The sequence below is a fragment of the Pelophylax lessonae genome, assembly GCF_965119305.1.
Source record: "Pelophylax lessonae genome assembly, chromosome: 11".
Classification (NCBI taxonomy): domain Eukaryota; kingdom Metazoa; phylum Chordata; class Amphibia; order Anura; family Ranidae; genus Pelophylax; species Pelophylax lessonae.
The window spans coordinates 233,798,567-233,826,108 of record NC_138778.1 but is presented as its reverse complement, the minus strand read 5'-3'; the positions used below and the strand labels follow the sequence as shown (position 1 = coordinate 233,826,108).

At 46.5% G+C, this 27,542-nt stretch overlaps 1 protein-coding gene across 1 annotated transcript in view; it reads right to left on the bottom strand.

The window, feature by feature from the left end:
• CEP112 (centrosomal protein 112) overlaps window positions 1-27,542 on the bottom strand; it is a 398,710-nt gene that overhangs the window by 287,234 nt on the left and 83,934 nt on the right. The window contains exons 8-11 of the mRNA XM_082272104.1: window positions 22,946-23,032; window positions 7,693-7,792; window positions 4,108-4,226; window positions 2,065-2,208 (exon numbers count right to left, since the gene is read on the bottom strand). Of these exons, the coding sequence (XP_082128230.1) occupies window positions 2,065-2,208; window positions 4,108-4,226; window positions 7,693-7,792; window positions 22,946-23,032 (450 nt within the window). The remainder of the gene's footprint in view (window positions 1-2,064; window positions 2,209-4,107; window positions 4,227-7,692; window positions 7,793-22,945; window positions 23,033-27,542) is intronic.

Sequence of the window (27,542 nt, the reverse complement as noted above, 5' to 3'; positions counted from 1 at the left end):
GTGGCTTGAGTGTGGGGTGAAGGACACCCGGTGGAGGCTACACCCCAATTTTTCCACGCACTGGGGATTTAGCACTGAGGATACAAGGAAAGCTATCCACACAAGATTTGAACTATTAGTACAGAGCACTTTTTAGATTGACAAGAGGGAGACACACCATTTTAGGATGCACTGATCACGGTTTTGTTTGCACAGTTATTTGAGCGCGGTCCAACCCCCCCTTTTTTGGATTTGTGCAGAAGTCCTTGTGCCTTTAAAGAGGAGTGAGGGCCCTCCAGGCATACCTGCCCCCAATCTATCCATTATTATACTAGTTATAATAGTTAGTACTGCAGATAATACTGGGGTGCCTTGTTGCAGGCTCTGCAGCGTACCCATGTATTTGCAAATGGGTGCAAACTAATTCCCTGTTTTTAACATCAACTGTTAAAGGGGACAATTCAGTTTGCTGCTGGTAAGTTAAGCTGGCAATATTTCTTTTTTTTTGTTTGACATAGCTCAAGCCCACACCAGTGTCCAGCTACCAGGAACATGCACATCTAAAAGGGTGCCCGGAGGTGTGTTCTTTCACTTTTGACACTTTTTTTTTATAAAAGAAAGGGCAACATCACATTCATCAAACACAGAGATGTTGTACAAATTATAAGCAGCAGGAAGAACATGTCACAATTCTCAAAGGTAATACAAATTATGAATTGAGTGGTACAAAAACCAGTATAGGTGTGTGACTGTACTCACCGTCAGTGGGAGTGAAAGACAGATTCCTAATAGACACTGAGAATATAGTTTGGATTGCTTCAAATGGGTTCTGTGTTTACACTTATGATAATGTGTATTGTACAATGTCAGAGACGGACAATCTGTCACTGGTGGTCTCTTCCTATTGTCTGTGTATTGAGGTGTGATGTGGATTCTGTTAAGCTTGTCTGTCCCATTGTTAATTGTTAATGAACTCACATATTGTTTCTGTCCAGATGGATAATTAGTTCAGGTTAATTATATTTCTTTATACAATTTAATCTGCATATGATAATGTAATCAGGCAACCCCTGCTCTGTGTTGTAATCTGATCAGGAGGGGGATGTGTGACTGTTCAATAAAGGTGAAGGTTCCAGTAAAAGCTACATTGTCGGCTAGCTTTATATGGGGGCGGTAGGAAAATCTGATATCTATGTTCACGACTGAAGGAAGCCGTATACTGACGGAAGCCTACAAACACTTTGTGGGGTCTCCGTTCTGTTACAAGGTGGTCTTAGGTGTCACACCGTTACAAGTTGGTCTTAGGTGTCACAAAGCGATTGCACCCACAGGTAGATGAAAACATATTCTATATGTTGCGATGCTACCCAACTTTTTAACCAGAAGCAAAAGGAACTTAACTGGGGAGGGGTCCCCAGAATAACAGGGGGAGTAAGTGAGGGGGTAAAGGGGAAAGATAGGTCTATAATGAGAGCGTGGCCTGCCCCTCATCAATGTGTGAAATGGAATGGATAGAAAAGAGAAAAAAAAAAAAAAAAAAGGGGGGGGGGGCGTAAGGTGAAAGACGAAAGGAGGAAAGAGGTATTTTGTGGAGAATATAGAAGTCATAACCTTGTCCCAAATACAGATAGGTGTGTATACGGGTCAGGATACCATCCTGACCCAGGTCCCCCGCCACAAATCAGACATGCTAGAAAAAAAAAAAAAGGGGGGGGGGTGTGGTAGATTAACCGAGGTCAAAGCCAAGAAAACTATGGCTCATAACCATTGATTGTATCTGGAGGAGTATATAAAGTCGTTCCAGTAAAACCATTTCTCATTCACTTCAGAGGTCTCGTCCCTAAGGGCCGCTGTGAGATCTTCCATTTGCTGAATATCATGTTCTTTCACTTTTATAATTAGCAGGGAGTTGAGGGATCACATTGAAGCCAAAGGGAATCTGATGACCTGCAATGATGTACATCTCTCAAATGCAGGATAAAGAACCCGTGTCCACATCACAGGTATGTCCTCTTCCTGATATTTTTCTCTGTCTAGTTGGCAGTGGCTCTCTAAAGATGTATTTCCAGAATAGTAAATACTTACTGTAGACTTTGTTTGGGCCACATAGTCAGATTCCATCTTCAGAAGTCTGGAGTTGGTGTCATCGAGAAGCTCCTGGATGTTTTCTGTGTGTTTCTTCTGCAACTCAAACTTCTCTTGCTCCATGTCGGCAACAGCAATATGAAGCTGTGAAGGAATACGGGAGAATCAGATCACAGGAACCATCCCCTGCCCAAATCTGACATCAATCTGAAATTATTCCCACTCCATAAAGGACTGCTATACCTAACACACCAGAGGAACCTATTCCAGTCCAAACCGGATCCTGATCTGGTACTATTCTCCATCTAAAAAGGCCTCTATCCCTAACAGACCCGAGCAAATTTTCCCCAGTTTAAATCCAACATTGGTCTGCAACTATTCTCAATCCATTAAGGACTGCTATACCTGACAGACCATAGGAACCTTCCCCGGCCCAAACCTGATCCAGGTCTTGAATTATTCTGCATCCATAAAGGACCATTCTACCTAAGAGACCAGAAGGACCTTCTCCAACCCAAACCTGATCCTGAGCTGGAATTATTCTGCATCCATAAAGGACCATTCTACTTAACAGACCAGAGGGACCTTCTCCAACCCAAACCTGATCCTGAGCTGGAATTATTCTGCATCCATAAAGGACCATTCTACCTAACAGACCAGAGGGACCTTCTCCAACCCAATCCTGACCATGGTCTGGAATTATTCTGTACCCATAAAGGACCATTCTACCTAACATACCAGAGGGACCTTCCCCAACCCAAACCTGATCTTGAATTATTCTGCATTCGTAAAGGACCATTCTACCTAACAGATCAGAGGGACCTTCATCAACCCAAACCTGATCCTGGTCTGGAATTATTCTGCATCCATAAAGGACCTCTAAATCTAACCGACCAGAGGAAGCTGCCACAGCCAAAAACCTGACCATGGTCTGGATTTATTCTGTATCCATAAAGAACCATTCTACCTAACAGATCAGAGGGACCTTCTCCAACCCAATCCTGATCCTGGTCTGGAATTATTCTGCAGCCATAAAGGACCAATCTACTTAAAAGACCAGAGGGACCTTCTCCAACCCAAACCTGACCCTGGTCTGGAATTATTCTGCAGCCATAAAGGACCAATCTACTTAAAAGACCAGAGGGACCTTCTCCAACCCAAACCTGACCCTGGTCTGGAATTATTCTGCATCCATAAAGGACCTATAAACCCAACAGACCAGAGGAACCTGCCACAGCCCAAACCTGACCCTGGTCTGGAATTTTTTTTGCATCCATAAAGGATCATTCTACCCAAAAGACCAGAGTGACCTTCCCCAACTGAAACCTGATCCTGGTCTGGAATTATTCTCCATCCATAAAGGACCTCTATACCTAACAGACCAGAGGGACCTTCAAATTCAACATCAGTCTGCAATTATTATCAATCCATTAAGGACTGTTTTACCCAACAGACCAGAGGAACCTTCTACAGCCCAAATCTGACCCTGGTCTGAATTATTCTGCACCTGTAAAGGATCGATATGCCTAACAGATCGGAGAAACCTTCTTAAACCCCAAACCTTGAATTGATCTTCAATTGATGTCCATCCATAAAGACTGCTATAGCGAACAGAACAGAGGAAACTTCCCCAACCCAAATCTACCCCCCATCTGGAATTATGCCTAATCTGTTACGGACAGACACACCTAACAGACCAGAGGAACATTTCACAGCCCAAACCTACCACCTGTCTGGAATTATTCTCAATCCATCAGGGATTGCTAAACTAAATAGACAGGAGAACCTTACCCAGGCCAAACCTGACCCTGGTCTGGAATTATCCTCCATCTATAGACTACTATACCTAACAGACCAGAGGAACCTTCCCCAACCTAAATCTGATATGGTCTACAAGGCTGTTATATGGAATATGGGCCATCAGTTTATAATTACTGCCTCGCATATATAAATCACAGGTGATGGAGACCATTATACAGGATGTAGACCTCCAGTTACAGCCCCCACATACAGGCCAGTAAACAGAAGAGAAGATGGAGTCACCTTCTTCTCCCATTCATTCTTCAGGCTTTCAGCGCTCTGCTCACACATCTTCTTCAGCTCCAGGATCTGAGCCTCCTTTGTCTCTCGGATGATCTGGGATTCGCGTAGGAGGGTCTGCACTGGTATACAGAGAGATTTATGCAATAAGTGGACCTTTTCGAAGTCTATGTAGTATAAGATAGAGATAAATGTAGTATAAGATAGAATGTGAATTGCCTGGGTCAGAGGTTCCCACATGTACCTCGGTTGTAACCTTTGTAATGTCTAAGTGCCCCATACAATCCATTCAATCATAAGTTAGAGGAAAGTATTTCTGGGGTTATACTGCAGAACCTAGGGATACGGTGGGACCCTGCAGGGTCACAACATGCCTTCTCTAAAGTGGACACTGCATTCCTCCACAGAGGACATTATCTAAAACCATGCTCCCAATACTGGCTGATAGTGACTATTAGAATGAGCACAATCCTGCACAGAATAAAGTCTCTCCTATGGGATCCGCCAGTTCTACTATGGAATGCCAAGCACTACTAAGCATCTCTAGAGCACAAGTCTCACTTTGGGAAGTCACATTCTAGAGGATTGTACAGATAGACTAGGAGGGGACATGATGACAGACCTTGGTGGGCAGCATAGGAGGAAGGAGAAACAGTCCAGAGCATAGTGGGCAGCATAGGAGGAAGGGGATATACCCTGGAGTGTGACCGAGGACATAGTTAGGGACACACCCCAGGGCATAGTGGGCAGCATAGGAGGAAGGGGATATACCCTGGAGTGTGACCGAGGACATAGTGAGGGACACACCCCAGGGCATAGTGGGCAGCATAGGAGGAGGGGGACACACCCCAGACTATGGCAGGAAGCAAAGGAGGAGGGGGAGACACCCAGACCATGGTAGGCAGCGTAGGAGGAGGGGGACACACCCCAGACCATAGTAGGCAGCGGAGGAGGAGGGGGACACACCCCAGAAAATGACAGGCAGCATAGGAGGAGGGAGACACACCCCAGACCATGGTGGGCAGCATAGGAGGAGGGGGACACACCCCAGACTATGGCAGGAAGCAAAGGAGGAGGGGGAGACACCCCAGACCATGGTAGGCAGCGTAGGAGGAGGGAGACACACCCCAGACAATGTCAGACAGTATAGGAGGAGGGAGACACACCCCAGAAAATGTCAGGCTACATAGGAGGAGGGGGAAACACCCTAGACTATAGCTGGAAGCATAAGAGGAGGGGGCACACCCCAAACCACAGTGGGTAGCATAGGAGGAGGAGGGGGATACACCCCAGACAATGTCAGGATGCATAAAAGGAGGGGGAAGACACACCCCAGACCATGGCGGGCAGCATAGGAGTAGGGGGACACACTCCAGACCATGACGGGCAGCATAGGAGTAGGGGGACACACCCCAGACCATGGAGGGCAGCATAGGAGTAGGGGGACACACCCCAGACCATGGTGGGCAGCACATGAGGAGGAGGGGGACACCCCAGACAATGTCGGGCAGTATAGGAGGAGGGGGACACACCCCAGACCATGGCTGGAAGCATATCGGGAGGAGGGGGACACACCCCAGACCATGGCTGGAAGCATATCGGGAGGAGGGGGACACACCCCAGACCATGGCTGGAAGCATATCGGGAGGAGGGGGACACACCCCAGACCATGGCTGGAAGCATATCGGGAGGAGGGGGACACACCCCAGACCATGGCTGGAAGCATATCGGGAGGAGGGGGACACACCCCAGACCATGGCTGGAAGCATATCAGGAGGAGGGGGACACACCCCAGACCATGGCAGTCTTTACACAGGAAAAGGAGGGGTACACTGACCATGACTGTATGGTTAGTAGTAATAAACAGGACTTGCCACCATGGCTAACAGAGGGTGAAATCAGGGAAAGGCTGGATAAACTTAACACAAACAAATCACCAGGACCGGATGGCATACATCCGAGAGTACTCAAGGAACTCAGTAAAGTTATATCGAGACCACTGTTCCTGATCTTTGCTGACAGTATTAGGACAGGAGATGTACCAGGGGATTGGAAGAAAGCTAACGTGATTCCAACATTCAAAAAGGGCCAGAGGCATATCCCGGGAAATTATAGGCCTGTCAGTTTGACATCAGTAGTATGTAAACTTCTGGAGGGGATGATAAGGGACTATATTGTAGAGTTTGCTAAGGACAACAACATCATCAGCAGTAATCAGCACGGGTTTACAAATGGGCGTTCTTGTCAAACCAATCTCCTTACATTCTACGAGGAGGTGAGCTGTGAGCTAGATAGGGGGAGACCAGTGGATGTGGTGTACTTGGATTTCGCTAAGGCGTTTGATACAGTTCCCCACAAGCGCTTAATTTATAAAATAAGGTCTGCAGGTATCGATAGCAGGGTTTGCTCTTGGATACGGAACTGGCTAAAAAGGCGGGTCCAAAGGGTAGTAATAAACAGCGCATACTCAGACTGGTCTGAGGTGGTAAGCGGGGTCCCCCAAGGCTCAGTCCTGGGACCAACCTTGTTCAATTTATTCATAAACAACATTGAGGTCGGGATCAGTAGTTCGATATCAGTTTTTGCAGATGACACAAAATTGGGCAGGGCAATAACTTCACAACATGAAGCAGATATCCTACAGAATGACCTGGACAAAATAACAGAGTGGGCAACGACATGGCAAATGAGGTTTAACGTGGAGAAGTGTAAGGTTTTGCACTTGGGGACTAAAAACATAAAATCACAATACACGTTAGGAGGGGAGCCCTTGGGGGAATCAAAAATGGAGAAGGATCTGGGAGTATTGGTTGATGATAGATTAGGAAACAGCATGCAATGTCAAGCGGCAGCTTCCAAAGCCAACAGAATATTAGCATGCATAAAGAAAGGGATGCATTCCAGAGATAAGACTATAATCCTTCCACTTTATAAAACTCTGGTCCGACCGCATCTGGAGTATTCTGTCCAGTTCTGGTCGCCAGTCCTCAGGAGGTATGTGTTGGAGCTGGAGAGAGTCCAGAGAAGGGCAACTAAACTAATTAGGGGATTGGAGGACCTTGACTATGAAGAGCGTCTACAATCGCTCGATTTATTCTCCCTGGAGAAGAGACGTCTGAGGGGGGACATGATAGCAATTTATAAATATCTTAATGGGGATCCCAGCTTAGAAAAAAAGCTGTTCATTCGAAGGGATTGCATGAGGACTCGAGGGCATACAATGCGATTAGAGGAGAAGCGTTTTAACCTCAGGCAACGCGGGGGGTTCTTTACTGTTAGGGCAACAAGATTGTGGAATTCTCTACCACAAGAGGTGGTTTCGGCGGGTAGTATGGTGGCTTTCAAAAGACTCTTAGACTTACATCTCAAGGATCAGAACATTCAGGGGTATGGGAGATGATTACAGCCACACATGCCTACACAGGTTGAACTGGATGGACTATTGTCTTTATTCAACCTCACCTACTATGTAACTATGTAACTATGTAAGGAGGAGGGGGACACACCCCAGACCATAGCGGGCAGCATAGGAAGAGGGATACACACCATTATAGAATATAGTGGGCAGCAATAACACACAACTAGTACCTTTCTTCTCCAGCTTCCGGATGGTCTCCTCATTCTCACTCTGTTTGTTTCTGTAAAGAACTTTCAGTTCCTCCGTCTCGTTATTCTTCCTGTCCAGAATCTGCAAATAGAAATTCCCATTATCCCACTGTACTGACAATGCCAACCTCCCATCATTCCCTAAAACCTGCCATAGGATAAGCAGACACACAACTCATCATTGGCACTCTGGTTTTGGAGCCTCAGCCATCCACCTTTTCTATGAATTCTTACTGGCTGATGGGACCTACAGCATGTCACTGCACTTTAAAGAGGCCCTGTCAGATCTCATGAATGGGGAGCTCCCTTAAGAATAGTATACTCACCTTTCCATTGGCCTGTGTCTCCCACCTTCCCTCCACTGCAGCAATGCAGCCTCCGTATGCAGCACTTCTGGGAGTGTTGGATGTCCTTCACCACACACTGCGGTCCCTTCCTCCAACCCCTACATGACAAGAGGACTCAGCAGTAACATAGTGAATGTAGTAGTGCACCCAGGCACCATGTCACGTGACATGCTGAAGTGTCTGATTTAGGCTGCAGTGCTGGAAAGGAGGGGGCGTAGGAGACACTGGCCACCGAAGAGTTGGCTAAGTGCTGTCAACTCGGGTCCGAGTCCAAGTAACTCGATGAATGAAAGATCTAAAGAGTGGTCGGCTTTGTGCTACAAGAATTACTGTTACTATGGAGCTGCTGGACCCCCAAATTCAGATAAGGCTAAATAAAAAATTATGGAAAAGGTTAAAAGAAAATCTAAAAAACAGCCATTGCTGACGATGGTTGCTGCTCCCCTGGACCAGGTCCTAAGTATACCTAATGCACATATCAGAGCAAACAAGAGAGGGCGCCACCATCCAAGTATAAGCTGTTTATTAGGATACCATTCAGAATAAAGTATTGCACTCACTATATAATGAACAAATTCAGCATGTCAATGTGGAATGAGGTAACCGGTGGAGTGGCCCTATATTGTAGAAATCGGCAGGCAAGTGGCTGGTAGGTGCAGAGAAGGAGCACCGCTGTAGTGCTCGGAGCTGGAATGCAAGCCGATGTAGTCGGCCTGGCGCCCCCCTGAGGTAGTGACGTCTTCCTTGTACACCTTTGGGTTCAGCCAATCCCAGCAGAGCGGGCTGAAGTTACCCAGAAACCGTGGGGCCAACTTCGACAGCTTACATTCCAGCTCAGAGCATTACAGAGGTCCTCCTTCCTCCAATCAGCTACTTCCCAGCTAAACTCTGCACCTACCAGCCGCTTGCCTGCCGATCTCCGCATTACAGAGCGGCTCCACAGATGACCTCATTACAAATGCTGAATTTATTCATTATACAGAGACATTACTTTATTCTGATTGTTATCCTAATAAACAGCTTACACTTAGATGGGGGCGCCCTCTCTTGTTTGCATGGTTAGTTTCTTGTTGGTCTGGAGAGATCTTTCCGTGTCATCCTCACGGTCATAGTCAATGTGGTCCAACCATCTAGTAGCTTTTCTCCCTCTTCGCCTAATTCCTTCGATCTTTCCAAACATTATTTCATTCTCCAGTGATCAGGGTGACCAAAACAGGACAGTCATAACGTCACCATTTGGGTTTCTGGTGACATAGCCGGTTTGATCTCCGCCAAAATTGATCTGCTAGTTCTACGGCCTGACCACAGCACACAAAATCCTTCTCTAGCACCAAAGTTTAAATGAGTCGGGATGGATGAGCGAGTTTGTGCAGGCCACTCAAGTTCCTCCACCCCAGAGTCCTAACCTCAACCCTATAGAACACCTTTGGGATGAATTAGGGCACAGACTGTGAGCCAGGCCTTCTCATCCAACATCAGTGCCTGACCCCACAAATGTGCCTCTGGAAGAATGGTCAAACATTCCCATAGACACTCCTAAACCTTGTGGACGGCCTTCCTAGAAGAGTTGAAGCTGTTATAGCTGCAAAGGGTGGAGCCAACTCAATATTGAACCCTACGGACCAGTGTTAATTTTGGCAGTAAATTTCGATTTATATTTTAGTTATAGTCTTTTGATTAAAATGCCGTTTTAGTTTTTGTCATATTTTAGTCATCTGAATTGTTTTTGTTTTAGTCATATTTTAGTTGACTAAAACGTCCAGTACATTTTAATCAACTACAAATGAAACGGGTTTAGGTTAATTGTAACGCAATTATTGAAACATTGCTCTAGAACACGGGTGTCAAACACAAGGCCCGCGGGCTGAATGTGGCCCTCCAGGCCATTTCATGTGGCCCTTGCACCTCTCCTGCAGCTACCCCCTCATCTCTGTCCCTACCTTGTCTCAGCAGTCGGCAGCAGAGAGGAGGACAGAACTTCTGATACAGATTCTGTACCTCCCTGTTCAGCTGCAGCAGCACCACCTCATCTCTGTCTCTCCTGGTCTCAGCAAACTCCAGCCCCTCCTCTGGTCCTCCTCCAGACCTTGAACTTTCTGCTTCCCAGCTTCTTCCAGGAAGAAGCACAAGGTAAAGAGGGTGCACTGTGATGTAAGGGAAGGTGGGGGACTTTTCACATCTGATAATGGGGGGCTCTTTACATCTGATGTAAGGGGGAGTGGGGTGCTCGGGACATCTAGTCTTACAGATACAGCCGGCCCTTTGAGAGCAACCATAATGCTGATGTGGCCCTCAATGAAATTGGGTTTGACACCCCTGCTCTAGAATTTCAAAACTCATTATATACTCCTGGAGTAAAAATCTAATAATCTGTTATTATTTCTGGTACGAAGGGTTGAACTCGCACTGCAGACACAGATTTAGAGCCGGTTCACATAGGGGCGACCCGACTTGCCGGGGCGACCTGTGAAGTCGCGGTGCACAGCGCGCACCGTGACCTCGGAGCGGCCGGCACGGACTTCATATCACTGAAGTCAATGCAGGTCGCCCCAAAGTAGTACAGGACCCTTTTTCTAAGTCGGAGTGACTTGTGTCACTCCTATTAGAATGGGTCCTGTGCTAATCTATGGCAGGTGACCCACGGCGACTTGTCAGGCGACCAAGTCGCCTGACAAGTCGCCCCAGTGTGAACCGGCTCTTATCCATTGTGATAAATAACGGCTTTATAAATAAAACCAAGTCTCATAAACAAACAAAAATATTGCTTTTTGACAAACCGAAGTGCAACTTTAAAATACAATAGCCCCAAAAAAACTGTAATCTCTATTGGCTGTAATGTCCTCACATATTACCAACAATAAATATTAAGAAAAAAAATTAAAAAATTAATTGGAGTGGAGATTGCGAGCCAGGCCTTCTCATCCAACATCAGTGCGTGACCTCACAAATGCCCTTCTGGAAGAATGGTCAAACATTCCCATAGACACTCCTAAACCTTGTGGACGGCCTTCCCAGAAGAGTTGAAGCTGCAAAGGGTGGGCCAACTCAATATTGAACCCTACGGACTAAGACTGGGGTTCCATTGAAGTTCATGTGTGTGTAAAGGCAGGCGTCCCAATACTTTTGGTAATATAGTGTATATAGAGAGGCGTCCCAATACTTTTGGTAGTATAGTGTATATAGAGAGGCGTCCCAATACTTTTGGTAGTATAGTGTATATAGAGAGGCGTCCCAATACTTTTGGTAGTATAGTGTATATAGAGAGGCGTCCCAATACTTTTGGTAGTATAGTGTATATAGAGAGGCGTCCCAATACTTTTGGTAATATAGTGTATATAGGGAGGCGTCCCAATACTTTTGGTAATAGTGTATATAGAGAGGCGTCCCAATACTTTTGGTAATATAGTGTATATAGAGAGGCGTCCCAATACTTTTGGTAATATAGTGTATATAGGGAGGCGTCCCAATACTTTTGGTAATATAGCGTATTCATGAATTCTGTGTATTGAGTGGTTTGTGTGGAACTCCTCTTTACATACATTCCAGCCTCCTATTACTGGTGGAGGTTTGTATCCTCCATAGTATTGTGTATGACACCGTCCTCCCCCATCATATAAGTGTCACACCCTGTGTATCTATTTTTATTTTCTGAATGAATGGAATAGCTGAGAATAGCGCCGGCGCGGTGACGGCGCTCAAGTTATAGTTTGAGCCGCAGTTTGGGAGGTGATCACCGGCGGTCCCGCGGCCTCCATGTCTGCCACACACAGACCTGTGCGGGGATATTTATATCTTCATTGCCCGGATTGTCTTTCCTCCGGCCTCGGATCAGACAAAAGCCTCTCATGTAGCGCTCCGCAGGTAGCATCCCGTGACTCTGCGTCTGCACAAGATTCGCTTTCAGCCTCGGCGTCTTCTTCCCACCTGACCAAATACTGACATCCGCCAGCTGCCACTTTGATGTGTCCCCCAACGCCCAGCCTGCGGGTCCAAATCCACCTCCGTCACCGGAGAGAGAAGAGCTCCTTTATTACTTCACGTAACAGAACAACGCTCACTTTTCCCAGGTCATTGCTGACGGCACACATCTTACCGGAATACTTTGTGTCCAAAGACTTTACTTTAGAGTTTTACTGCGGCAGGTCGACTCTGTCCCGCGAAACAATGTAACTGTACGTACAGGGGAAGTTGATCAGCGGGTCCAGCGGCCGCGATTGCCGCCGGGCACCCACAATCACTCCCCATGGAGACAGAACATCGGCAGGTCGGCTTTGTCCCGCAAAATGATGTACCTGTACCGCTAGCAGGGGCATACGTGCGCCCCGATTGGCCACTGTAACGAGACCCTTGCTCGCTCGCTTCCACTCTCCCGACACTCCTCTGTTTCTAGTGAGTCAGCTTGCAGATCGCAAGGTCTGATGGTTTGGTCAACCAAGGCTCCGGGATCCGAACTACAGCTATGTGCCGTTCGGAATTAATTAGAACAAACACCAAGCAGGCTGTATGTAAGTTCAAAAAGGAAGACATTTATTGGAAGTACACAACACACTTTTATACAGAATTTGGAACATCCTGCCCCCATCAAACGCTTTCCCATTGGTCAATTGTAAAGTACATGCCGTTCTCCTTCAGGTCCTCCTTAGCCATGCAAATGAGGACTTGAAAATGAGTCAGCAGGGATTGGTCCGATAGCTTGATTAGAAGGACTGTTATGTGTAATGAGACAGAAGCCCCCAAGGGACAATCAATGTACACATTAGCCAGACAAGGAACAATGGTTCCATAACGAGCCCTTAATACACATTACTCTGAGTGTCAATACATCCCTTAGCAGACAACAAGTGAGTTCATTAGCACACCCGACAATAGGTGAATGGAAAGCCACCTCAGACAAAAGCCTCCTCATTGAACTTCCTGGAATGACCATATTAGGAGTTGTACTTCCTGGTCAGAGACCTCATGGCAAATGGGAACAAATCTCAATATTTCTACATGGAGACCTTGCTGACAAATATGAAGCAATCCAAACCATCACCCATCTGTCCTTAAATTCCAGTGACGGTGAACACCGTCACAGCCACAAAGGGAGCCAATCAGCAGGTCCGATGGCCGCCGGGCACCCACAATCACTGCCCATGGAGAAAGAACAGTGGCAGGTCAGCTTTATCCCGCAAAATTATGTACTTGTATCGCTAGTGGGGGCATGTGCACGCACGCACGTGCCAATTGACCACAGGGGGAGCCAATAAGCAGGTATATATATATATAAGCGTAAATTAATGCTAAAAAATGAATGGGACGTTTACAAATAGAAAAAAAAAATAGGAAAAGAAAATTAAAATTTGAAAGCTGCTCCATCCCTCCGTGCAAGCGCAGAAGTGAACGCATACGTAAGCCGCACATGCAATATGTACACAGTGTTCGCAGCACATGTGAGGTATCGCCGCGATCGTTAGCATGAGAGCAATAATTCTAGCGCTAGACCTCCTCTGTAACTCTAAACTGGTAACCAGTACCGGCGTTTAAAACATCGCCTATAGAGATTTTTAAATACCATAATTTGTCGCCATTCCACAAACCTGCTCAATTTTATAAAGTGTGACATGTTGGGTATCTATTTACTCGGCATAACATCATCTTTCACATTATCCTAAAAAATCAGGGTAAATATTGTGATTTTTTTTTTTTACATTTATTAGACTGTATTTAAAAAAAAAAAAGTTTTGTGCAAATACCGTGTGACATAAAAAATGGCAACAATCACCATTTTATTCCCTAGGGTCTCTGCTAAAATGTACAATGATCGAGGGTTATAAATAGTTTTCTAGCAAACAAAATACCAATTTAAACCTGTAAACAAAAAGTGCCACAATAACCCTGGTCAGCACGTGGTTAATGGTATATACCATATTCCATTTTTTTATTTTTATTTGCTTACTCTTTAACGGTAATCAGACCATAGCGGCATATATATAAATTAGTAAGTAGGGTTAACATTCTTTAAAAAAAAAAAAAAAAAAAACAAGTCTGCTGCCAGTAAAGGGGTTCATCTAACAGGATTTTTTTATTTTGTACTTTGCCATGTCAATGTTAGATTTTTCCTCCAATGTATAAAATTCTGACATAGAAGTTCTTGAGTCACAGGGAGCAGCAAAACAAATAAAAAGTAAAAAAAAAAAAATAGTTGAAACTGAAAAAACAACCAATGATGCCATCTTGAGGTGAGTTCCACCCTCCTCTAAATAGAAGAGGCAGCACGTGGTCCAAGGATGACAGAACCCCGTCATACATAAGGGACAATTAATAAATAAAATCGGTTTTCAGAGACATTCCATTCCCTATTCAGAGAAGATTCCGATATTGAGGAACTGCTGGAAATGACACTTCCCATAGAGATACATTTACAGCAAGTCCAGAGAATGGGGAGAATTTCATCAGATCTGAGACTTCACCACACATCCGCTTCACATCTTCCACACCGTTCACACAGATCTGTGCTACGAGGGTCCAATGATCAGGATCTATACCGGCTACAACAACCATTCCCAGCCTTTATAACATGGAGGAACCCTTCAAGGTCTCAAGAAAAAGCTGCTGATAATTACTATATCTACAGCTTACAGCACATACATTGGTGGTCAGTGGGAAGAATGTTCCTTACATTGGTGGTCAGTGGGAAGAATGTTCCTTACATTGGTGGTCAGTGGGAAGAATGTCCCTTACATTGGTGTTCAGTGGGAAGAATGTCCCTTACATTGGTGGTCAGTGGGAAGAATGTCCCTTACATTGGTGGTCAGTGAGAAGAATGCTCCTTACATTGGTGGTCAGTGGGAAGAATGTTCCTTACATTGGTGGTCAGTGGGAAGAATGTTCCTTACATTGGTGGTCAGTGGGAAGAATGTCCCTTACATTGGTGTTCAGTGGGAAGAATGTCCCTTACATTGGTGGTCAGTGGGAAGAATGTCCCTTACATTGGTGGTCAGTGAGAAGAATGCTCCTTACATTGGTGGTCAGTGGGAAGAATGTCCCTTACATTGGTGGTCAGTGGGAAGATTGTCCCTTACATTGGTGGTCAGTGGGAAGAATGTCCCTTACATTGGTGGTCAGTGGGAAGAATGTCCCTTACATTGGTGGTCAGTGGGAAGAATGTCCCTTACATTGGAGGTCAGTGGGAAGAATGTTCCTTACATTGGAGGTCAGTGGGAAGAATGTTCCTTACATTGGTGGTCAGTGGGAAGAATGTTCCTTACATTGGTGGTCAGTGGGAAGATTGTCCCTTACATTGGTGGTCAGTGGGAAGAATGTCCCTTACATTGATGGTCAGTGGGAAGAATGCTCTGTACATTGGTGGTCAGTGGGAAGAATGTTCCTTACATTGGAGGTCAGAGGGAAGAATGTTCCTTACATTGGTGGTCAGTGGGAAGAATGTTCCTTACATTGGTGGTCAGTGGGAAGAATGTCCCTTACATTGGCGGTCAGTGGGAAGAATATCCCTTACATTGGAGGTCAGTGGGAAGAATGTCCCTTACATTGGAGGTCAGTGGGAAGAAGGAGGAGGACACACCCAAGGAGCTCTCTCTGACAACCAGCCCTTTTCAAGCCTGGGCCTTGCCTGCTAGCTTGGCCCAGGAACAATGCCTGATCCTGGGGGAGGCCCTGGGAGGGATCCCCCTGATGACACGGGGCCTAGTGAGGAGGAGGTGGAGGACCTGTCTGTGGGTCCAGGCCCCGATGAGAATGCAGATGTCTTCAGCCAGAAGATTATCAATCGTTTTAGGGCGATTGGGAGAGCGGAAGAAAAACTTAAAGTTTTGAAGGGAAGGCTGAACACAAATCCTTCAAAACTAAGTATTTCCAGGCCTGGAGTAAAAATCGTACAGCCATGAAGCCTGAGTTACAGGAATTGGAAGAAAAGGTAAAGGAACAATCTTTATTATTGGAAAGGCTGAAAGACAGAAGTGGAGCATTTAAAGAAAAGTTTGACAATGAGAGGAGATTTACCAGCCAAGCATCAGCAAGTTCTGTGGATCAGCAGCCTCCGTTAATGGATGACCAGGCTCCATCTGCCTCTGCACCTCTCCCCCCATGCCAGAACTGCGAATCACCAGCGGCAACCAGCCAGGGGGTTGAGAGTGGGCATGGATCCCTGACATTCATCCAGGAGATGGAGTCACCCCTGAAAGCAGACAAGTTTGTCTTTTCTGATGATCCATCAGAAATCCCTGAGGACGGGCAGAGGAGATACAAGCCAGCAAAGCCAGTACTGGTGGAGAAATCCCAGTACACCATGCTGCCTTCCAGCATGTCTGCCCCACCTGCTGTAGTGGATGGTGTCCCAGGTGAGAAGGAACTGCATATTGCAGTTATTGCTGAGGAGAAATCCGGTGCAGACATGCAGGGTAAATCCCTGACAGAATCACCAGATTGTGAAAGAAAGGTGGATGGACCTGCATCTAACACCCCAGGCATAGATTTTTCTGCTCCTGCTGAGACCAGTAGTCCCTCTACAAGCAAAATGGCTGCAAACTCCAAAGAGTTTGCTTCAGCTGAGTTTCCCAGTGTTCCAGGGCTGATTGACCAGCTGATTGCTGGTGGGGGAGGGGATCAACATGGTGCTGCGAGTGGAATGGAAGTAGCAATGGAAATATCCTGCAATGCTTTACCTGCTGCTGTGTTAAAACAGGATTCTGTTTCTACAACTGAAAACTCTGTCCCAGTGGAAGAGAAGATGATCGCTGAAACTCTTACCAGTGCAGCAGCAGCTATGGATTCTGCTGTGAAGACAACAGCAATAATAAATATCCCAGCAAGTATAAAAAATGACATTAATGTTAAAGCAATGAATGTGGTGGGTGGTGGTGAAGGGGTTAGTAATGCTGGGAAAAATAAAAATGACATTTCTCCTCCTGCTCTGCAGAGGAAAGATTCGATTGCACAGATCAATCCCGAATCTGTGCAATCGTTATCTGCTAAGTGTGTGTCAGATAATTTAAAAAAAACTGATGGATTTTCTGCTGGGAGGAATGTTGGAAGCTATGCTTCAGCTTTGGGGAGTCACACCAGGGTGGGTGGTGGGAATTCTGTTATTAGTCAAAATTCAGGGAGGTTTGGTGGGTATAGGAGGAGGAATGTGGTACAGTTGAGGTGGGTGGGGGATGGAACTCCACCAGTAAGGGGGAGGGTGGCTGAGTTGATTTTGGAAATGGGGTTTAAAGCTTGTGATATTTTTGCTTTAATTTGCCCGGTGGGGAGTTATGAATTTGATTTGTCGTTTGTAAAACCTGAAAGTTTGGATCTCTTCTGGGAGAGATTTAGGAGGTGCAAGGGCCTTCAGCAGTGGAGTGGTTTGGTGCCAAAAGTGATCTCAAGGCAGCCTCTGATAAAATCAGTGACCATTTTGGTGCGTAACGAATCCATACCAGAGGCTGATTTATTAGTATGGCTACGCCGATATGGCGAGGTCCTCACTCCACTGCGGAAGGTCCTTGATGAGCATGGGATATGGACAGGGGCCTGGACAGTGTCACTAAAATTGGGGGTGCTGGGCGATGTAGTTCAGCACCTTCTCTGCTCAGCCTTTCTGGGTAGGGATAGGCTGACCATTTTCTACCAAGGTCAGCCTAAGGTGTGCAATAAATGTGGTGATAAAGGCCACTTTGCATCGTCCTGCACCCACAAGAAGTGCTCACTGTGCCAGGATTTAGGCCATTTGGCCAGAGAATGCACCCAGATTCGGTGCAATTTGTGCCAGCAGCTGGGTCATCCATATAGCCAGTGCCCAGAGGCACTGCATAACTTGCCAGGATTGGAGACTGAGCTGCAGAGGCTTGATAAAGAAGATGAAGCAGCTGAAGTTAGAGAGGAAATTGTTGCTGCCCCTCCTGTGTCTGTTGTGTCAGATTCTGTTTCCCCTAGTGAGGTGGTCCCTGAGTCTGTCCTTCCTGTGTCTGTTGTGTCAGATTTTGTTTCCCCTGGTGATGTGGTCCCTGAGTCTGTCCCTCCTGTGGTTGTTCCTACATCTACTGTGCGTAGATCCTCCAGACTAGCGGAAGCTGCTGGGGGGGCGGGTATAGTGGATCTTCCCCCTCGGCCTACTCCACCTCCAGTCCCTGTCTCTCGACACCGCAAACGCGGCCAAGAGGGTGCAGGGGTGCTGGATGGTGGTGGGGTCGATGGGGTTGAGGGAGGGGTGTCCATGTCCCATGTCTCACCCTCTGTTGTGGAGGATTCGGATGAGGAGGGGTGGGAGAGGACAAGGAGGAAGAAAAAGAAAAAGAGGAAAACCAGTAAAGCGGTAGTTTCCTCCTTACAGTTAGAGCCAGGAGGGGTTCCTCTTGGCAACTCATTTTCTGTGTTATCAGGGGAGGAGTTGGTGTCGGATTTATCTATTTGTTTACCATCTATGGATGAGGGGGAGTCCCATAGTGTAAAGAGAGCTGTTTCGGGTGATGAGAGTGTGGTGGAGGTTAAGAAACGACTACCCCAATCATCCTGATGGCAGTGCCCGCTCTGATAAAGGTGGCGACCATTAATGTCGCCAGCGTGAAATCTGCAAGAGCTCGTGATATTGCCTTATTTTTGCTCAGTGAGTTTGATGCTGAGATTTTATTTTTGCAAGAGACCTGGCTCAATACTTTGGCCGATGTCCATCTAGCAAAAAGGGAGTGGAGATGCGGTCCCTCCTTTTGGTCTCTTGCGGCTGAGCCTTGCAGCGGAGTAGCGGTTCTTTTTAAAACCGATATGGTAACGTGCCGGCGGATAATTGAGGTAGAAATGGGGAGATGCATGGTCTTAGACGTCTCTGTTAGGGGGCAGAACCTGCGCCTGGTCAATATCTATGGACCGCAGTCAAAATGGGACAGGAAATGCCTCTTCACAAAGATCAAGCCCTTCCTTTTTACATCCCAGCAGGTTGTCTTTGGAGGTGACTTTAACACCATAATTAGGCCTGAAGACAGGAGGGTCTCCATAGACAGGCTGGGTTATGATAGTGTTTTTCTTAGAGATATGGTTAGACAAGCAGGCCTGGTAGATGTGCACATTAAGCACTGCCCTGGCAGCACGGGATTCACGTTTCAGAGAGGGAATAGTCAGAGTAGGATAGATAGGTTTTTTTTAAAGGAGAACTCTGCTTTCTCGGCTCCTGAGTTGAGGGCGGTGGAGTTCTCTGACCACTGTATGCTGTCTGTGACTCTGAATGCCTCGGACACTCCACCCAGGGGAAGGGGTACCTGGAAACTGAATTCGGCTCTCCTGGAAGATGTAGAGGTAAGACAATCCTTTGAGGTTTTTTTTCAGGCACAGGTTTCTATTCTGGACTTTTGCAGCAGTAAGTCAGAGTGGTGGGAGCTTGTGAAACAAAGGGCGATTGGACTTTTCAAGGCCATAAGTAAGAAGAAGCAGCTTGGTATGTATATTGCCTACCAGCATTTGAGGAGGAAGCTTGATCGTCTTGTCTCGTATGGAGGAGATCCAGGGGAGATCTCGGAGGTAAAGCTTCTTCTTAGGAAGTGTCAATACGACCGGCATGCCTCCTTGGTTCTGGAGAGAGATTATGGGAAATATCACTCGCCTGATCCTTACCAGAACTGTAAGCAAGGCATAGCAGTTAAGACGGTCATAGGTCTGAGGGATAGTACGGGTTCCCTGGTTAAGTCCAGATCAGGGATCCTGGAGATCTTCAGGTCATATTACGCAGACCTTCTGGGAAGAAAGGACCTTAGTCGGGACAGGATGGAAAGCTTTCTGGATTCTACTCCAGGATTGGAAAATGATACATTGCCTTTGATGGATTTGACAGAACCAATTTCAGCGGATGAGGTAGTGCGTGCTATAGAGAAGCTGGCTACCAAAAAGTCGCCTGGGCCAGATGGGTTGACAGCTGAATTTTACACTTTTTAGCGGATGTTTATAACAGCTGTTTAGAAGAGGGTTCTCTCCCTCCCTCCATGAGGCAATCCGCTGTGATTCTTCTGTCAAAAGGTAAAGGCCCCTCAATAATTGAGAACTGGCGCCCCATCAGTCTTCTCAATGTTAATAGAAAGATTTTGGCGAAGATTCTTTTTTGGCGCTTGTCGTCAGTAGCAGGCGATTTGTTGTCCAATCATCAGCACTGCTCGGTCCAGGGCAGAAGTACCTTTTCAGCAATTTTAGCTGTCCGGGAGGCTTTGGAGCGATGCAGGGCTGCTGGATGGAGAAAGTACTTGCTGGCATTGGATCAGGCGAAGGCTTTTGATCGAGTCAATCATGAGTACCTGTATTTGCTACTTGGTAGATACGGCCTGCAGGGGAGGTTTATTGATTGGCTGAAAACATTATATAAAGGGGCTGAGAGCTTCCCACTTGTTAATGGTTGGGTTGGACGGCCTTTTGAGGTTGGCTCTGGTGTGCGCCAGGGGTGTCCTTTGAGCCCCCTGCTATATGTATTCGCAATCGACCCCTTCATAAGAAGGTTAGAGAGTGGGTCGTTGTGTGGGGTGCCTTTGGGCATTGCTGGTGTGCCGCCTTTGAAGGTCGTGGCCTATGCCGATGATGTGCCTGTTATTATCTCTGGGATGGAGGAGGCGCAGGAGGTGGTCTCTGTGATAGAGCAGTACACTGAGGCTTCTGGCTCTAAAATCAATCATGAAAAGAGTGAAGTTTTCTGGATGGGTGAGGAGGGTGAAAGCTTCGAACTTCCGGATGCCTTCCCAGAGCCCCAGCAGGAAATTAAAGTGTTGGGCATCAAATTTGGTCCTGGTGACTATGGTCATCGAAATTGGGAAAGCAGGTTGTTGAATGCCAATGCCAAGGTGGCAAGCTGGAAGAAATGGAAACTTTCCTTGAGGGAAAGGGTTGACTTGATTAAAACTTACCTGATCCCAATCTTTTTATATGCCGGCTTTGTCTGTATCTTGCCGGAATCTCTCTATGCAAGGGTGTACAGCTGCTTTTTCCAACTGTTATGGGGAAATAGGCTGAACCTGATCAAACGCAATGTAACTTACCTGTCCAGGCGGGAGGGTGGTCTAGGAATGGTCAACCCTATAGTTTTTTTTTCTCTGCTTTTTTTAAAGTATAATCTTGGTAATATGTTAGCAGAGACCCCGCCGGGATGGGTGGGTATTTTTCAATCTTGGTTTAGGCCTTTTCTGCGATGCTGGGAAGATGGCGGGCCAGTGAAAAGTCTGAGAGTCCGACATGGCAAGCTTCCGGCTTATGTTGCCCCGTGTCTGAAAATACTTAGGCAGTGGCAGGTGACAGTGGGGGATATCAAGTCCCTCCCCAGAAAGCTTCTGGAGAAGAGGATTTTGGGCTCTGCTTTCAGTGTGTCGCTGACCTTAAGGGATTGCCCAGGCCCCGTAATGAGGGAGGGGTTGCGTTTAATTAACTTAGGAAGAATCCCTTTGAAGTTTAGGGATCAAGCCTGGCTCGCTTTCCATGGAAGGCTCTATGTGAGAGGGAACCTGAAGCATCGCCCTGTGGATGATCGGGATTGTCCTAGAGCGGAGTGTGTTGGTAAAGTGGAGTCTATGGACCACTTTTTGCTCCAGTGTCCCTTTAACATAGAGGTGTATAAAAGGGTGGGGAGGGCTCTAGGCATCCCCTTTCTCTATCGCATGAGTTATGCGGAGTGGGTGTACGGGGCATTCCCGACTCGCTGGGATTTTGATTTGGATACACTTTTTCTAGTTAGTATAGTTGTCCGTTACTTCACGTGGAATGCACGGTGCCAGATTACCCTGCGGAAGAAAGTCCTCCCTGTCGAGGTGGTGGTGTACGATATTCTGGGTGAGGTTGGGAAGATTCGGGGTCTTGAGAAGGGCAGGGAGCCTCGAGCGGTCTGGATAAGGGCGTGGAGGAATATCAGACCTGCTTTTGGTGAACTGTCTATCTCTGGGTGAAAAGCTTTTTTCCTATGCTATTTCTTTCATACCCTTAGCTTTTGTTAGTTAATATCTTCATTTTTGAAGAAGGGCTGCATGCATAATGGGAGTGGTTTTGTTTCTTGACCTCGCAGGTTTGATGTCTGGTGTGGTGGTGTGAGTCTTATTAAGATTATTTTCCCGGTAATGATGTGTTTCATGATGTGAGTTTTGTTTTTGCTGTAAAGGCAGTCTTTATTTGAGAGCAGAATTTGCTATGTATTTTTTTTCCCCCCTTTTCATGTAAATATGTATATATTTATTTATGTATATTGATTTTATGCTTATTGATTGCAAGACTTTTAATAAACAAAATTGGGAAGAATGTCCCTTACATTGGGGGTCAGTGGGAAGAATGTCCCTTACATTGGGGGTCAGTGGGAAGAATGTCCCTTACATTGGAGGTCAGTGGGAAGAATGTCCCTTACATTGGTGGTCAGTGGGAAGAATGTTCCTTACATTGGTGGTCAGTAGGAAGAATGTCCCTTACATTGGAGGTCAGTGGGAAGAATGTCCCTTACATTGGTGGTCAGTGGGAAGAATGTTCCTTACATTGGTGGTCAGTGGGAAGAATGTCCCTTACATTGGTGGTCAGTGGGAAGAATGCTCCTTACATTGGTGATCAGTGGGAAGAATGTTCCTTACATTGGTGGTCAGTGGGATGAATGTCCCTTACATTGGGGGTCAGTGGGAAGAATGTCCCTTACATTGGGGGTCAGTGGGAAGAATGTCCCTTACATTGGGGGTCAGTGGGAAGAATGTTCCTTACATTGGTGGTCAGTGGGAAGAATGTCCCTTACATTGGTGGTCAGTGGGATGAATGTCCCTTACATTGGTGGTCAGTGGGAAGAATGTCCCACTTAGAAATACCTACAAAGATTAAAAGTGTCAGTAGTTACCTACCTCAGGGACTCCCTAGCAACCATTGGAGGAGTCCTTGGTGGGAAAGGCTGGGCTATGAAGAACGATTTACCATCCACTCACCTTCTGTACGTCTGTGTCGTGTTTTTGTTGCATTTTTAACTTCTCTTCATGAAACTTTGCCTCCATGGCTTTGATCTTCAAGTCCATCTAGAAAAGAACACAGCATTAGGACCGGGACACAGATCGGTCACCTACCTGGTAAATGAGGTAAATTACAGCTCAGATGCTTGAAGTGGATCGGTCATCAGATATAATTTTTCTTCAACAAAAGTTTTATATAAGTTTACAAAAAGACATAACCAGGACCAAGACAGAGAGACAATTGTCACAATGTAGGCATTATAGGAACAAAGTACGGGGCAGTACAACAAGTTTGCTTTAATTCTGGTAAAGTGAATATCAATGTTACATAATGAAATCACCGGGATCATGGCAATAGCAAAAAATACAGAGGAGACATACCTCTAGGTAGATGCGAGTAAATGGACTAACTAAAACCCAGAAAGCATACAGGCCCCAGAAAGCATACAGGCCCCAGAAAGCATACAGGCCCCAGAAAGCATACAGGCCCCCAGAAAGCATACAGGCCCCCAGAAAGCATACAGGCCCCCAGAAAGCATACAGGCCCCAGAAAGCATACAGGCCCCAGAAAGCATACAGGCCCCAGAAAGCATACAGGCCCCAGAAAGCATACAGGCCCCAGAAAGCATACAGGCCCCAGAAAGCATACAGACCCCAGAAAGCATACAGGCCCCAGACATACAGACCCCAGAAAGCATACAGGCCCCAGAAAGCATACAGGCCCCAGAAAGCATACAGGCCCCAGAAAGCATACAGGCCCCAGAAAGCATACAGGCCCCAGAAAGCATACAGACCCCAGAAAGCATACAGGCCCCAGAAAGCATACAGGCCCCAGAAAGCATACAGGCCCCCAGAAAGCATACAGGCCCCCAGAAAGCATACAGACCCCAGAAAGCATACAGACCCCAGAAAGCATACAGACCCCCAGAAAGCATACAGACCCCCAGAAAGCATACAGACCCCCAGAAAGCATACAGACCCCCAGAAAGCATACAGACCCCCAGAAAGCATACAGACCCCAGAAAGCATACAGACCCCAGAAAGCATACAGACCCCAGAAAGCATACAGACCCCAGAAAGCATACAGACCCCAGAAAGCATACAGACCCCAGAAAGCATACAGGCCCCAGAAAGCATACAGACCCCCAGAAAGCATACAGACCCCCAGAAAGCATACAGACCCCAGAAAGCATACAGGCCCCAGAAAGCATACAGGCCCCAGAAAGCATACAGGCCCCAGAAAGCATACAGGCCCCAGGACATAACACACCCAAACCAATGGGCTGAGGACAATCAGGGTGGACCGCTCAAGGTTGGACAACAAAGGGGGAATATGTGGGGAGCTGGGGGAAGGGGAGGAGTTAGCAGAGGGAAGGTGTGGTCTATCCAGAGCACAAAGTAAATAAATGATATCACATTTATAAAAAGTCTCAGTACCTCAATATTAACCCATCACACAGTAAAACTGGTGGCAATAGGAAATTTGAAGGGTGCCCAACAGTGCAGTGAGGTAGTTCCCAGTGCTTCAGTGTGATCCACCTTACTCATGTGAGCCTCCAGAGACAGGGGGGTCACGCGAGACTCCAGAGACAGGGGGGTCACGCGAGACTCCAGAGACAGGGGGGTCACGCGAGACTCCAGAGACAGGGGGGTCACGCGAGACTCCAGAAACAAGTAATTATATTACTTGTGAAAAGTCTCAGTACCTCAATATTAACCCTTACCACAGTAAAACTGGTGGTAACAGGAAATTGGAAGGGTGCCCAACAGTGCAGTGAGACTCCAGAGACGGGGGTCACGTGAGACTCCAGAGACGGGGGTCACGTGAGACTCCAGAGACGGGGGTCACGTGAGACTCCAGAGATGGGGGTCACGGCTCTGGACTTGTAAAGCACTTTGCATTGTGCCACTTTCCAGTAAAGCTGCAGAGTTCAGGGCCAAAAGGTCACATTCCAGGCCAACCCCTTAATGTCCAGGGAAATAAAAGGTTAGTAAAGATTGTCAGTCTATTCTTAGTCCTTGGACACTAGCAAAACATTGAGGCATGCTGGGTATGGGAGGGGTTATCCTTGAGCTGCCCCACAATTGTTCTGTTTTCTATTGTCCAAACTTCCTGTAGGTGGCAGTATAACACGACAGTCCCTGAATCCTGTGTCCTTCAGTGGACGAGAGAGAAAATGCCATTTGTGACACCTACTGTATATCTAGACAGGGATCACCTGGGTCAGAGAACCCTCTGTACTGAAGTGTTGTAACATCCAGCGGTAACAATAGATATGGTGACCACAGTGACCAGCCCCGTCATGCATTCCTCCTGCAGATCAGCAGAATGAGGTCACTGTGTCCAACTGAGGACACTGCCGTCATACCGGCATGTAAACCTCCTGTCAGCGACTACACAAGATGAACACGTTTTCCTGTGAAATTCATGAAGGTTTAAACATTTCCAGAATGCCTGAGTCAGATCTGGAGAACCACTTCAAAGGCTCCTTTCCCAGTTTCCTTCATTGCTCAGGCAGCCCACCAAGGGGCCAGGAGATGGGGATTTCACAGAGGAAGAGCTGCTGGGAAATGCTGCCTTTATCGTTTCCAATACTAAACAGATAAATAGAATGAAATTTGACTTAACCAGTCCAGGCACTTTGAGGTCACATGGTGGCAACCACAACCAAACGTGCCGGATGTGAGCAGTACCGGAGCTGCCAAGGGAACAGCTGAAATTCTGAAGTATTCTGTGCTATTAGTCAGAAAAGGTCTATCTCTGAATTCTGGATGGAAAATTGAAGGGTTAGAACCCTGTCAAGTTTTGATGGCCCCTTCTTTTGTTTTATGCAAGAAAGGCATTCATTCTGAAATGGGAATCATCTGTGGTGCCATCGATGAATTATTGTAGATTATTGGTTAACTCTGTGATCTCATTATACAAAGCAACGTAATTATCTCGGGGCTGCCCTAAAAAAATTAAATAAAGTGTGGGACCTCTGGGTCGATTCAACTGACATATAGTGGGGTAAAATAATTTTTTAATCCCCTGCAGATTGTGTAAATTTGCCCACTTACAAAGGAATGAAGGGTCTATAATTTTTATCATAGGTGTATTTTAAATGATAGAGACAGAATATCAACCAAAAATCCAGAAAGAAACACATGATACAAATGTTATTTTATTCACTGAACTGCAACTCAATTTATAAGTATTTAATCCCCTACCAACCAATAATTCTGGCTCCCAGAGACTGGCTACAATAGGTGCTCACATGATTAGTCCTGTCAATGTAAGAAGGAGCTCCTAACGACAACTCATTATGTGTATAAGACACCTGTCCACAGAACTTCTTTCTTCCATTCAAACCTCACCATCATGGGCAAGGCCAAACAGCTGTCAAAGGACGTCAGGGAGAAGATTGTAGACCTACACAAGGCTGGAATGGCTACAAGACCATCAGCAAGAAGCTCGGTGAGAAGGAGACAACTGTTGGGGTGATTATACGCAAATGGAAGAAATGCAAAATAACCATCAATCGCCCTCAGTCTGGAGCTCCATGCAAGATTTCTCCTCATTGGGTAAGGATGATTATGAGAAAAGTGAGGGATCAGCCCAGAACTACACGGGAGGAGCTTGTGGATGATCTCAAGGCAGTTAGGACCACAGGCACCAAACAAACCATTGGTAACACAATACGCCGCCATGGACTAAAATCTTGTATTGCCCGCAAGTTCCCCCTCCTCAAGAAAGCACATGTACAGTCCCATCTGAAGTCTGCCAATCAACATCTAAATGATTCAGAGGAGGATTGGGAGAAAGTGCTGTGGTTAGATGAGACCTAAATTGAGCTCTTTGGCATGAACTCAGCTCGCCGTGTTTGGAGGGAGAAAAATGCTGACTATGACCCTAAGAACACCATCCCTACAGTCAAGTCATGTCTAAACTGCTTTCGACAAAAGTGAGTACACCCTAAGTGAAAATGTCCAAAATGGGCCCAATTAGCTATTTTCCCTCCCCAGTGCCATGTGACTCCTTAGTGTTACAAGGTCTCAGGTGTGAATGGGGAGTAGGTGTGTAAATTTTAGTGTTATCGCTCTCACTCATACAGGTCACTGGAAGTTTAAAATGGCACCTAATGGCAAAGAACTCTCTGAGGATCTAAAAAGAAAGAATTGTTGCTCTACATAAAGATGGCCTAGGCTATAAGAAGATTGCCAAGACCCTGAAACTGTGCTGCAGCACGGTGGCCAAGACCATACAGCGGTTTAACAGGACAGGTTCCACCTAGATTAGACCTCGCCATGCCCCACCAAAGAAGCTGAGTGCACGTGCTCAGCATCATATCCAGAGGTTGTCTTTGGGAAATAGACGTATGAGTGCTGCCAGCATTGCTGCAGAGGTTGAAGGGGTGGGTGGGTCAGCCTGTCAGTGCTAAGACCATACGTCGCACACTGCATCAAATTGATCTGCATGGCTGTCGTTCCAGAAGGAAGCCTCTTCTAAAGATGATGCACAAGAAACCCCACAAACAGCTTGCTGAAGACAAGCAGACTAAGGACATGGATTACTGGAACCATCTCCTGTGGTCTG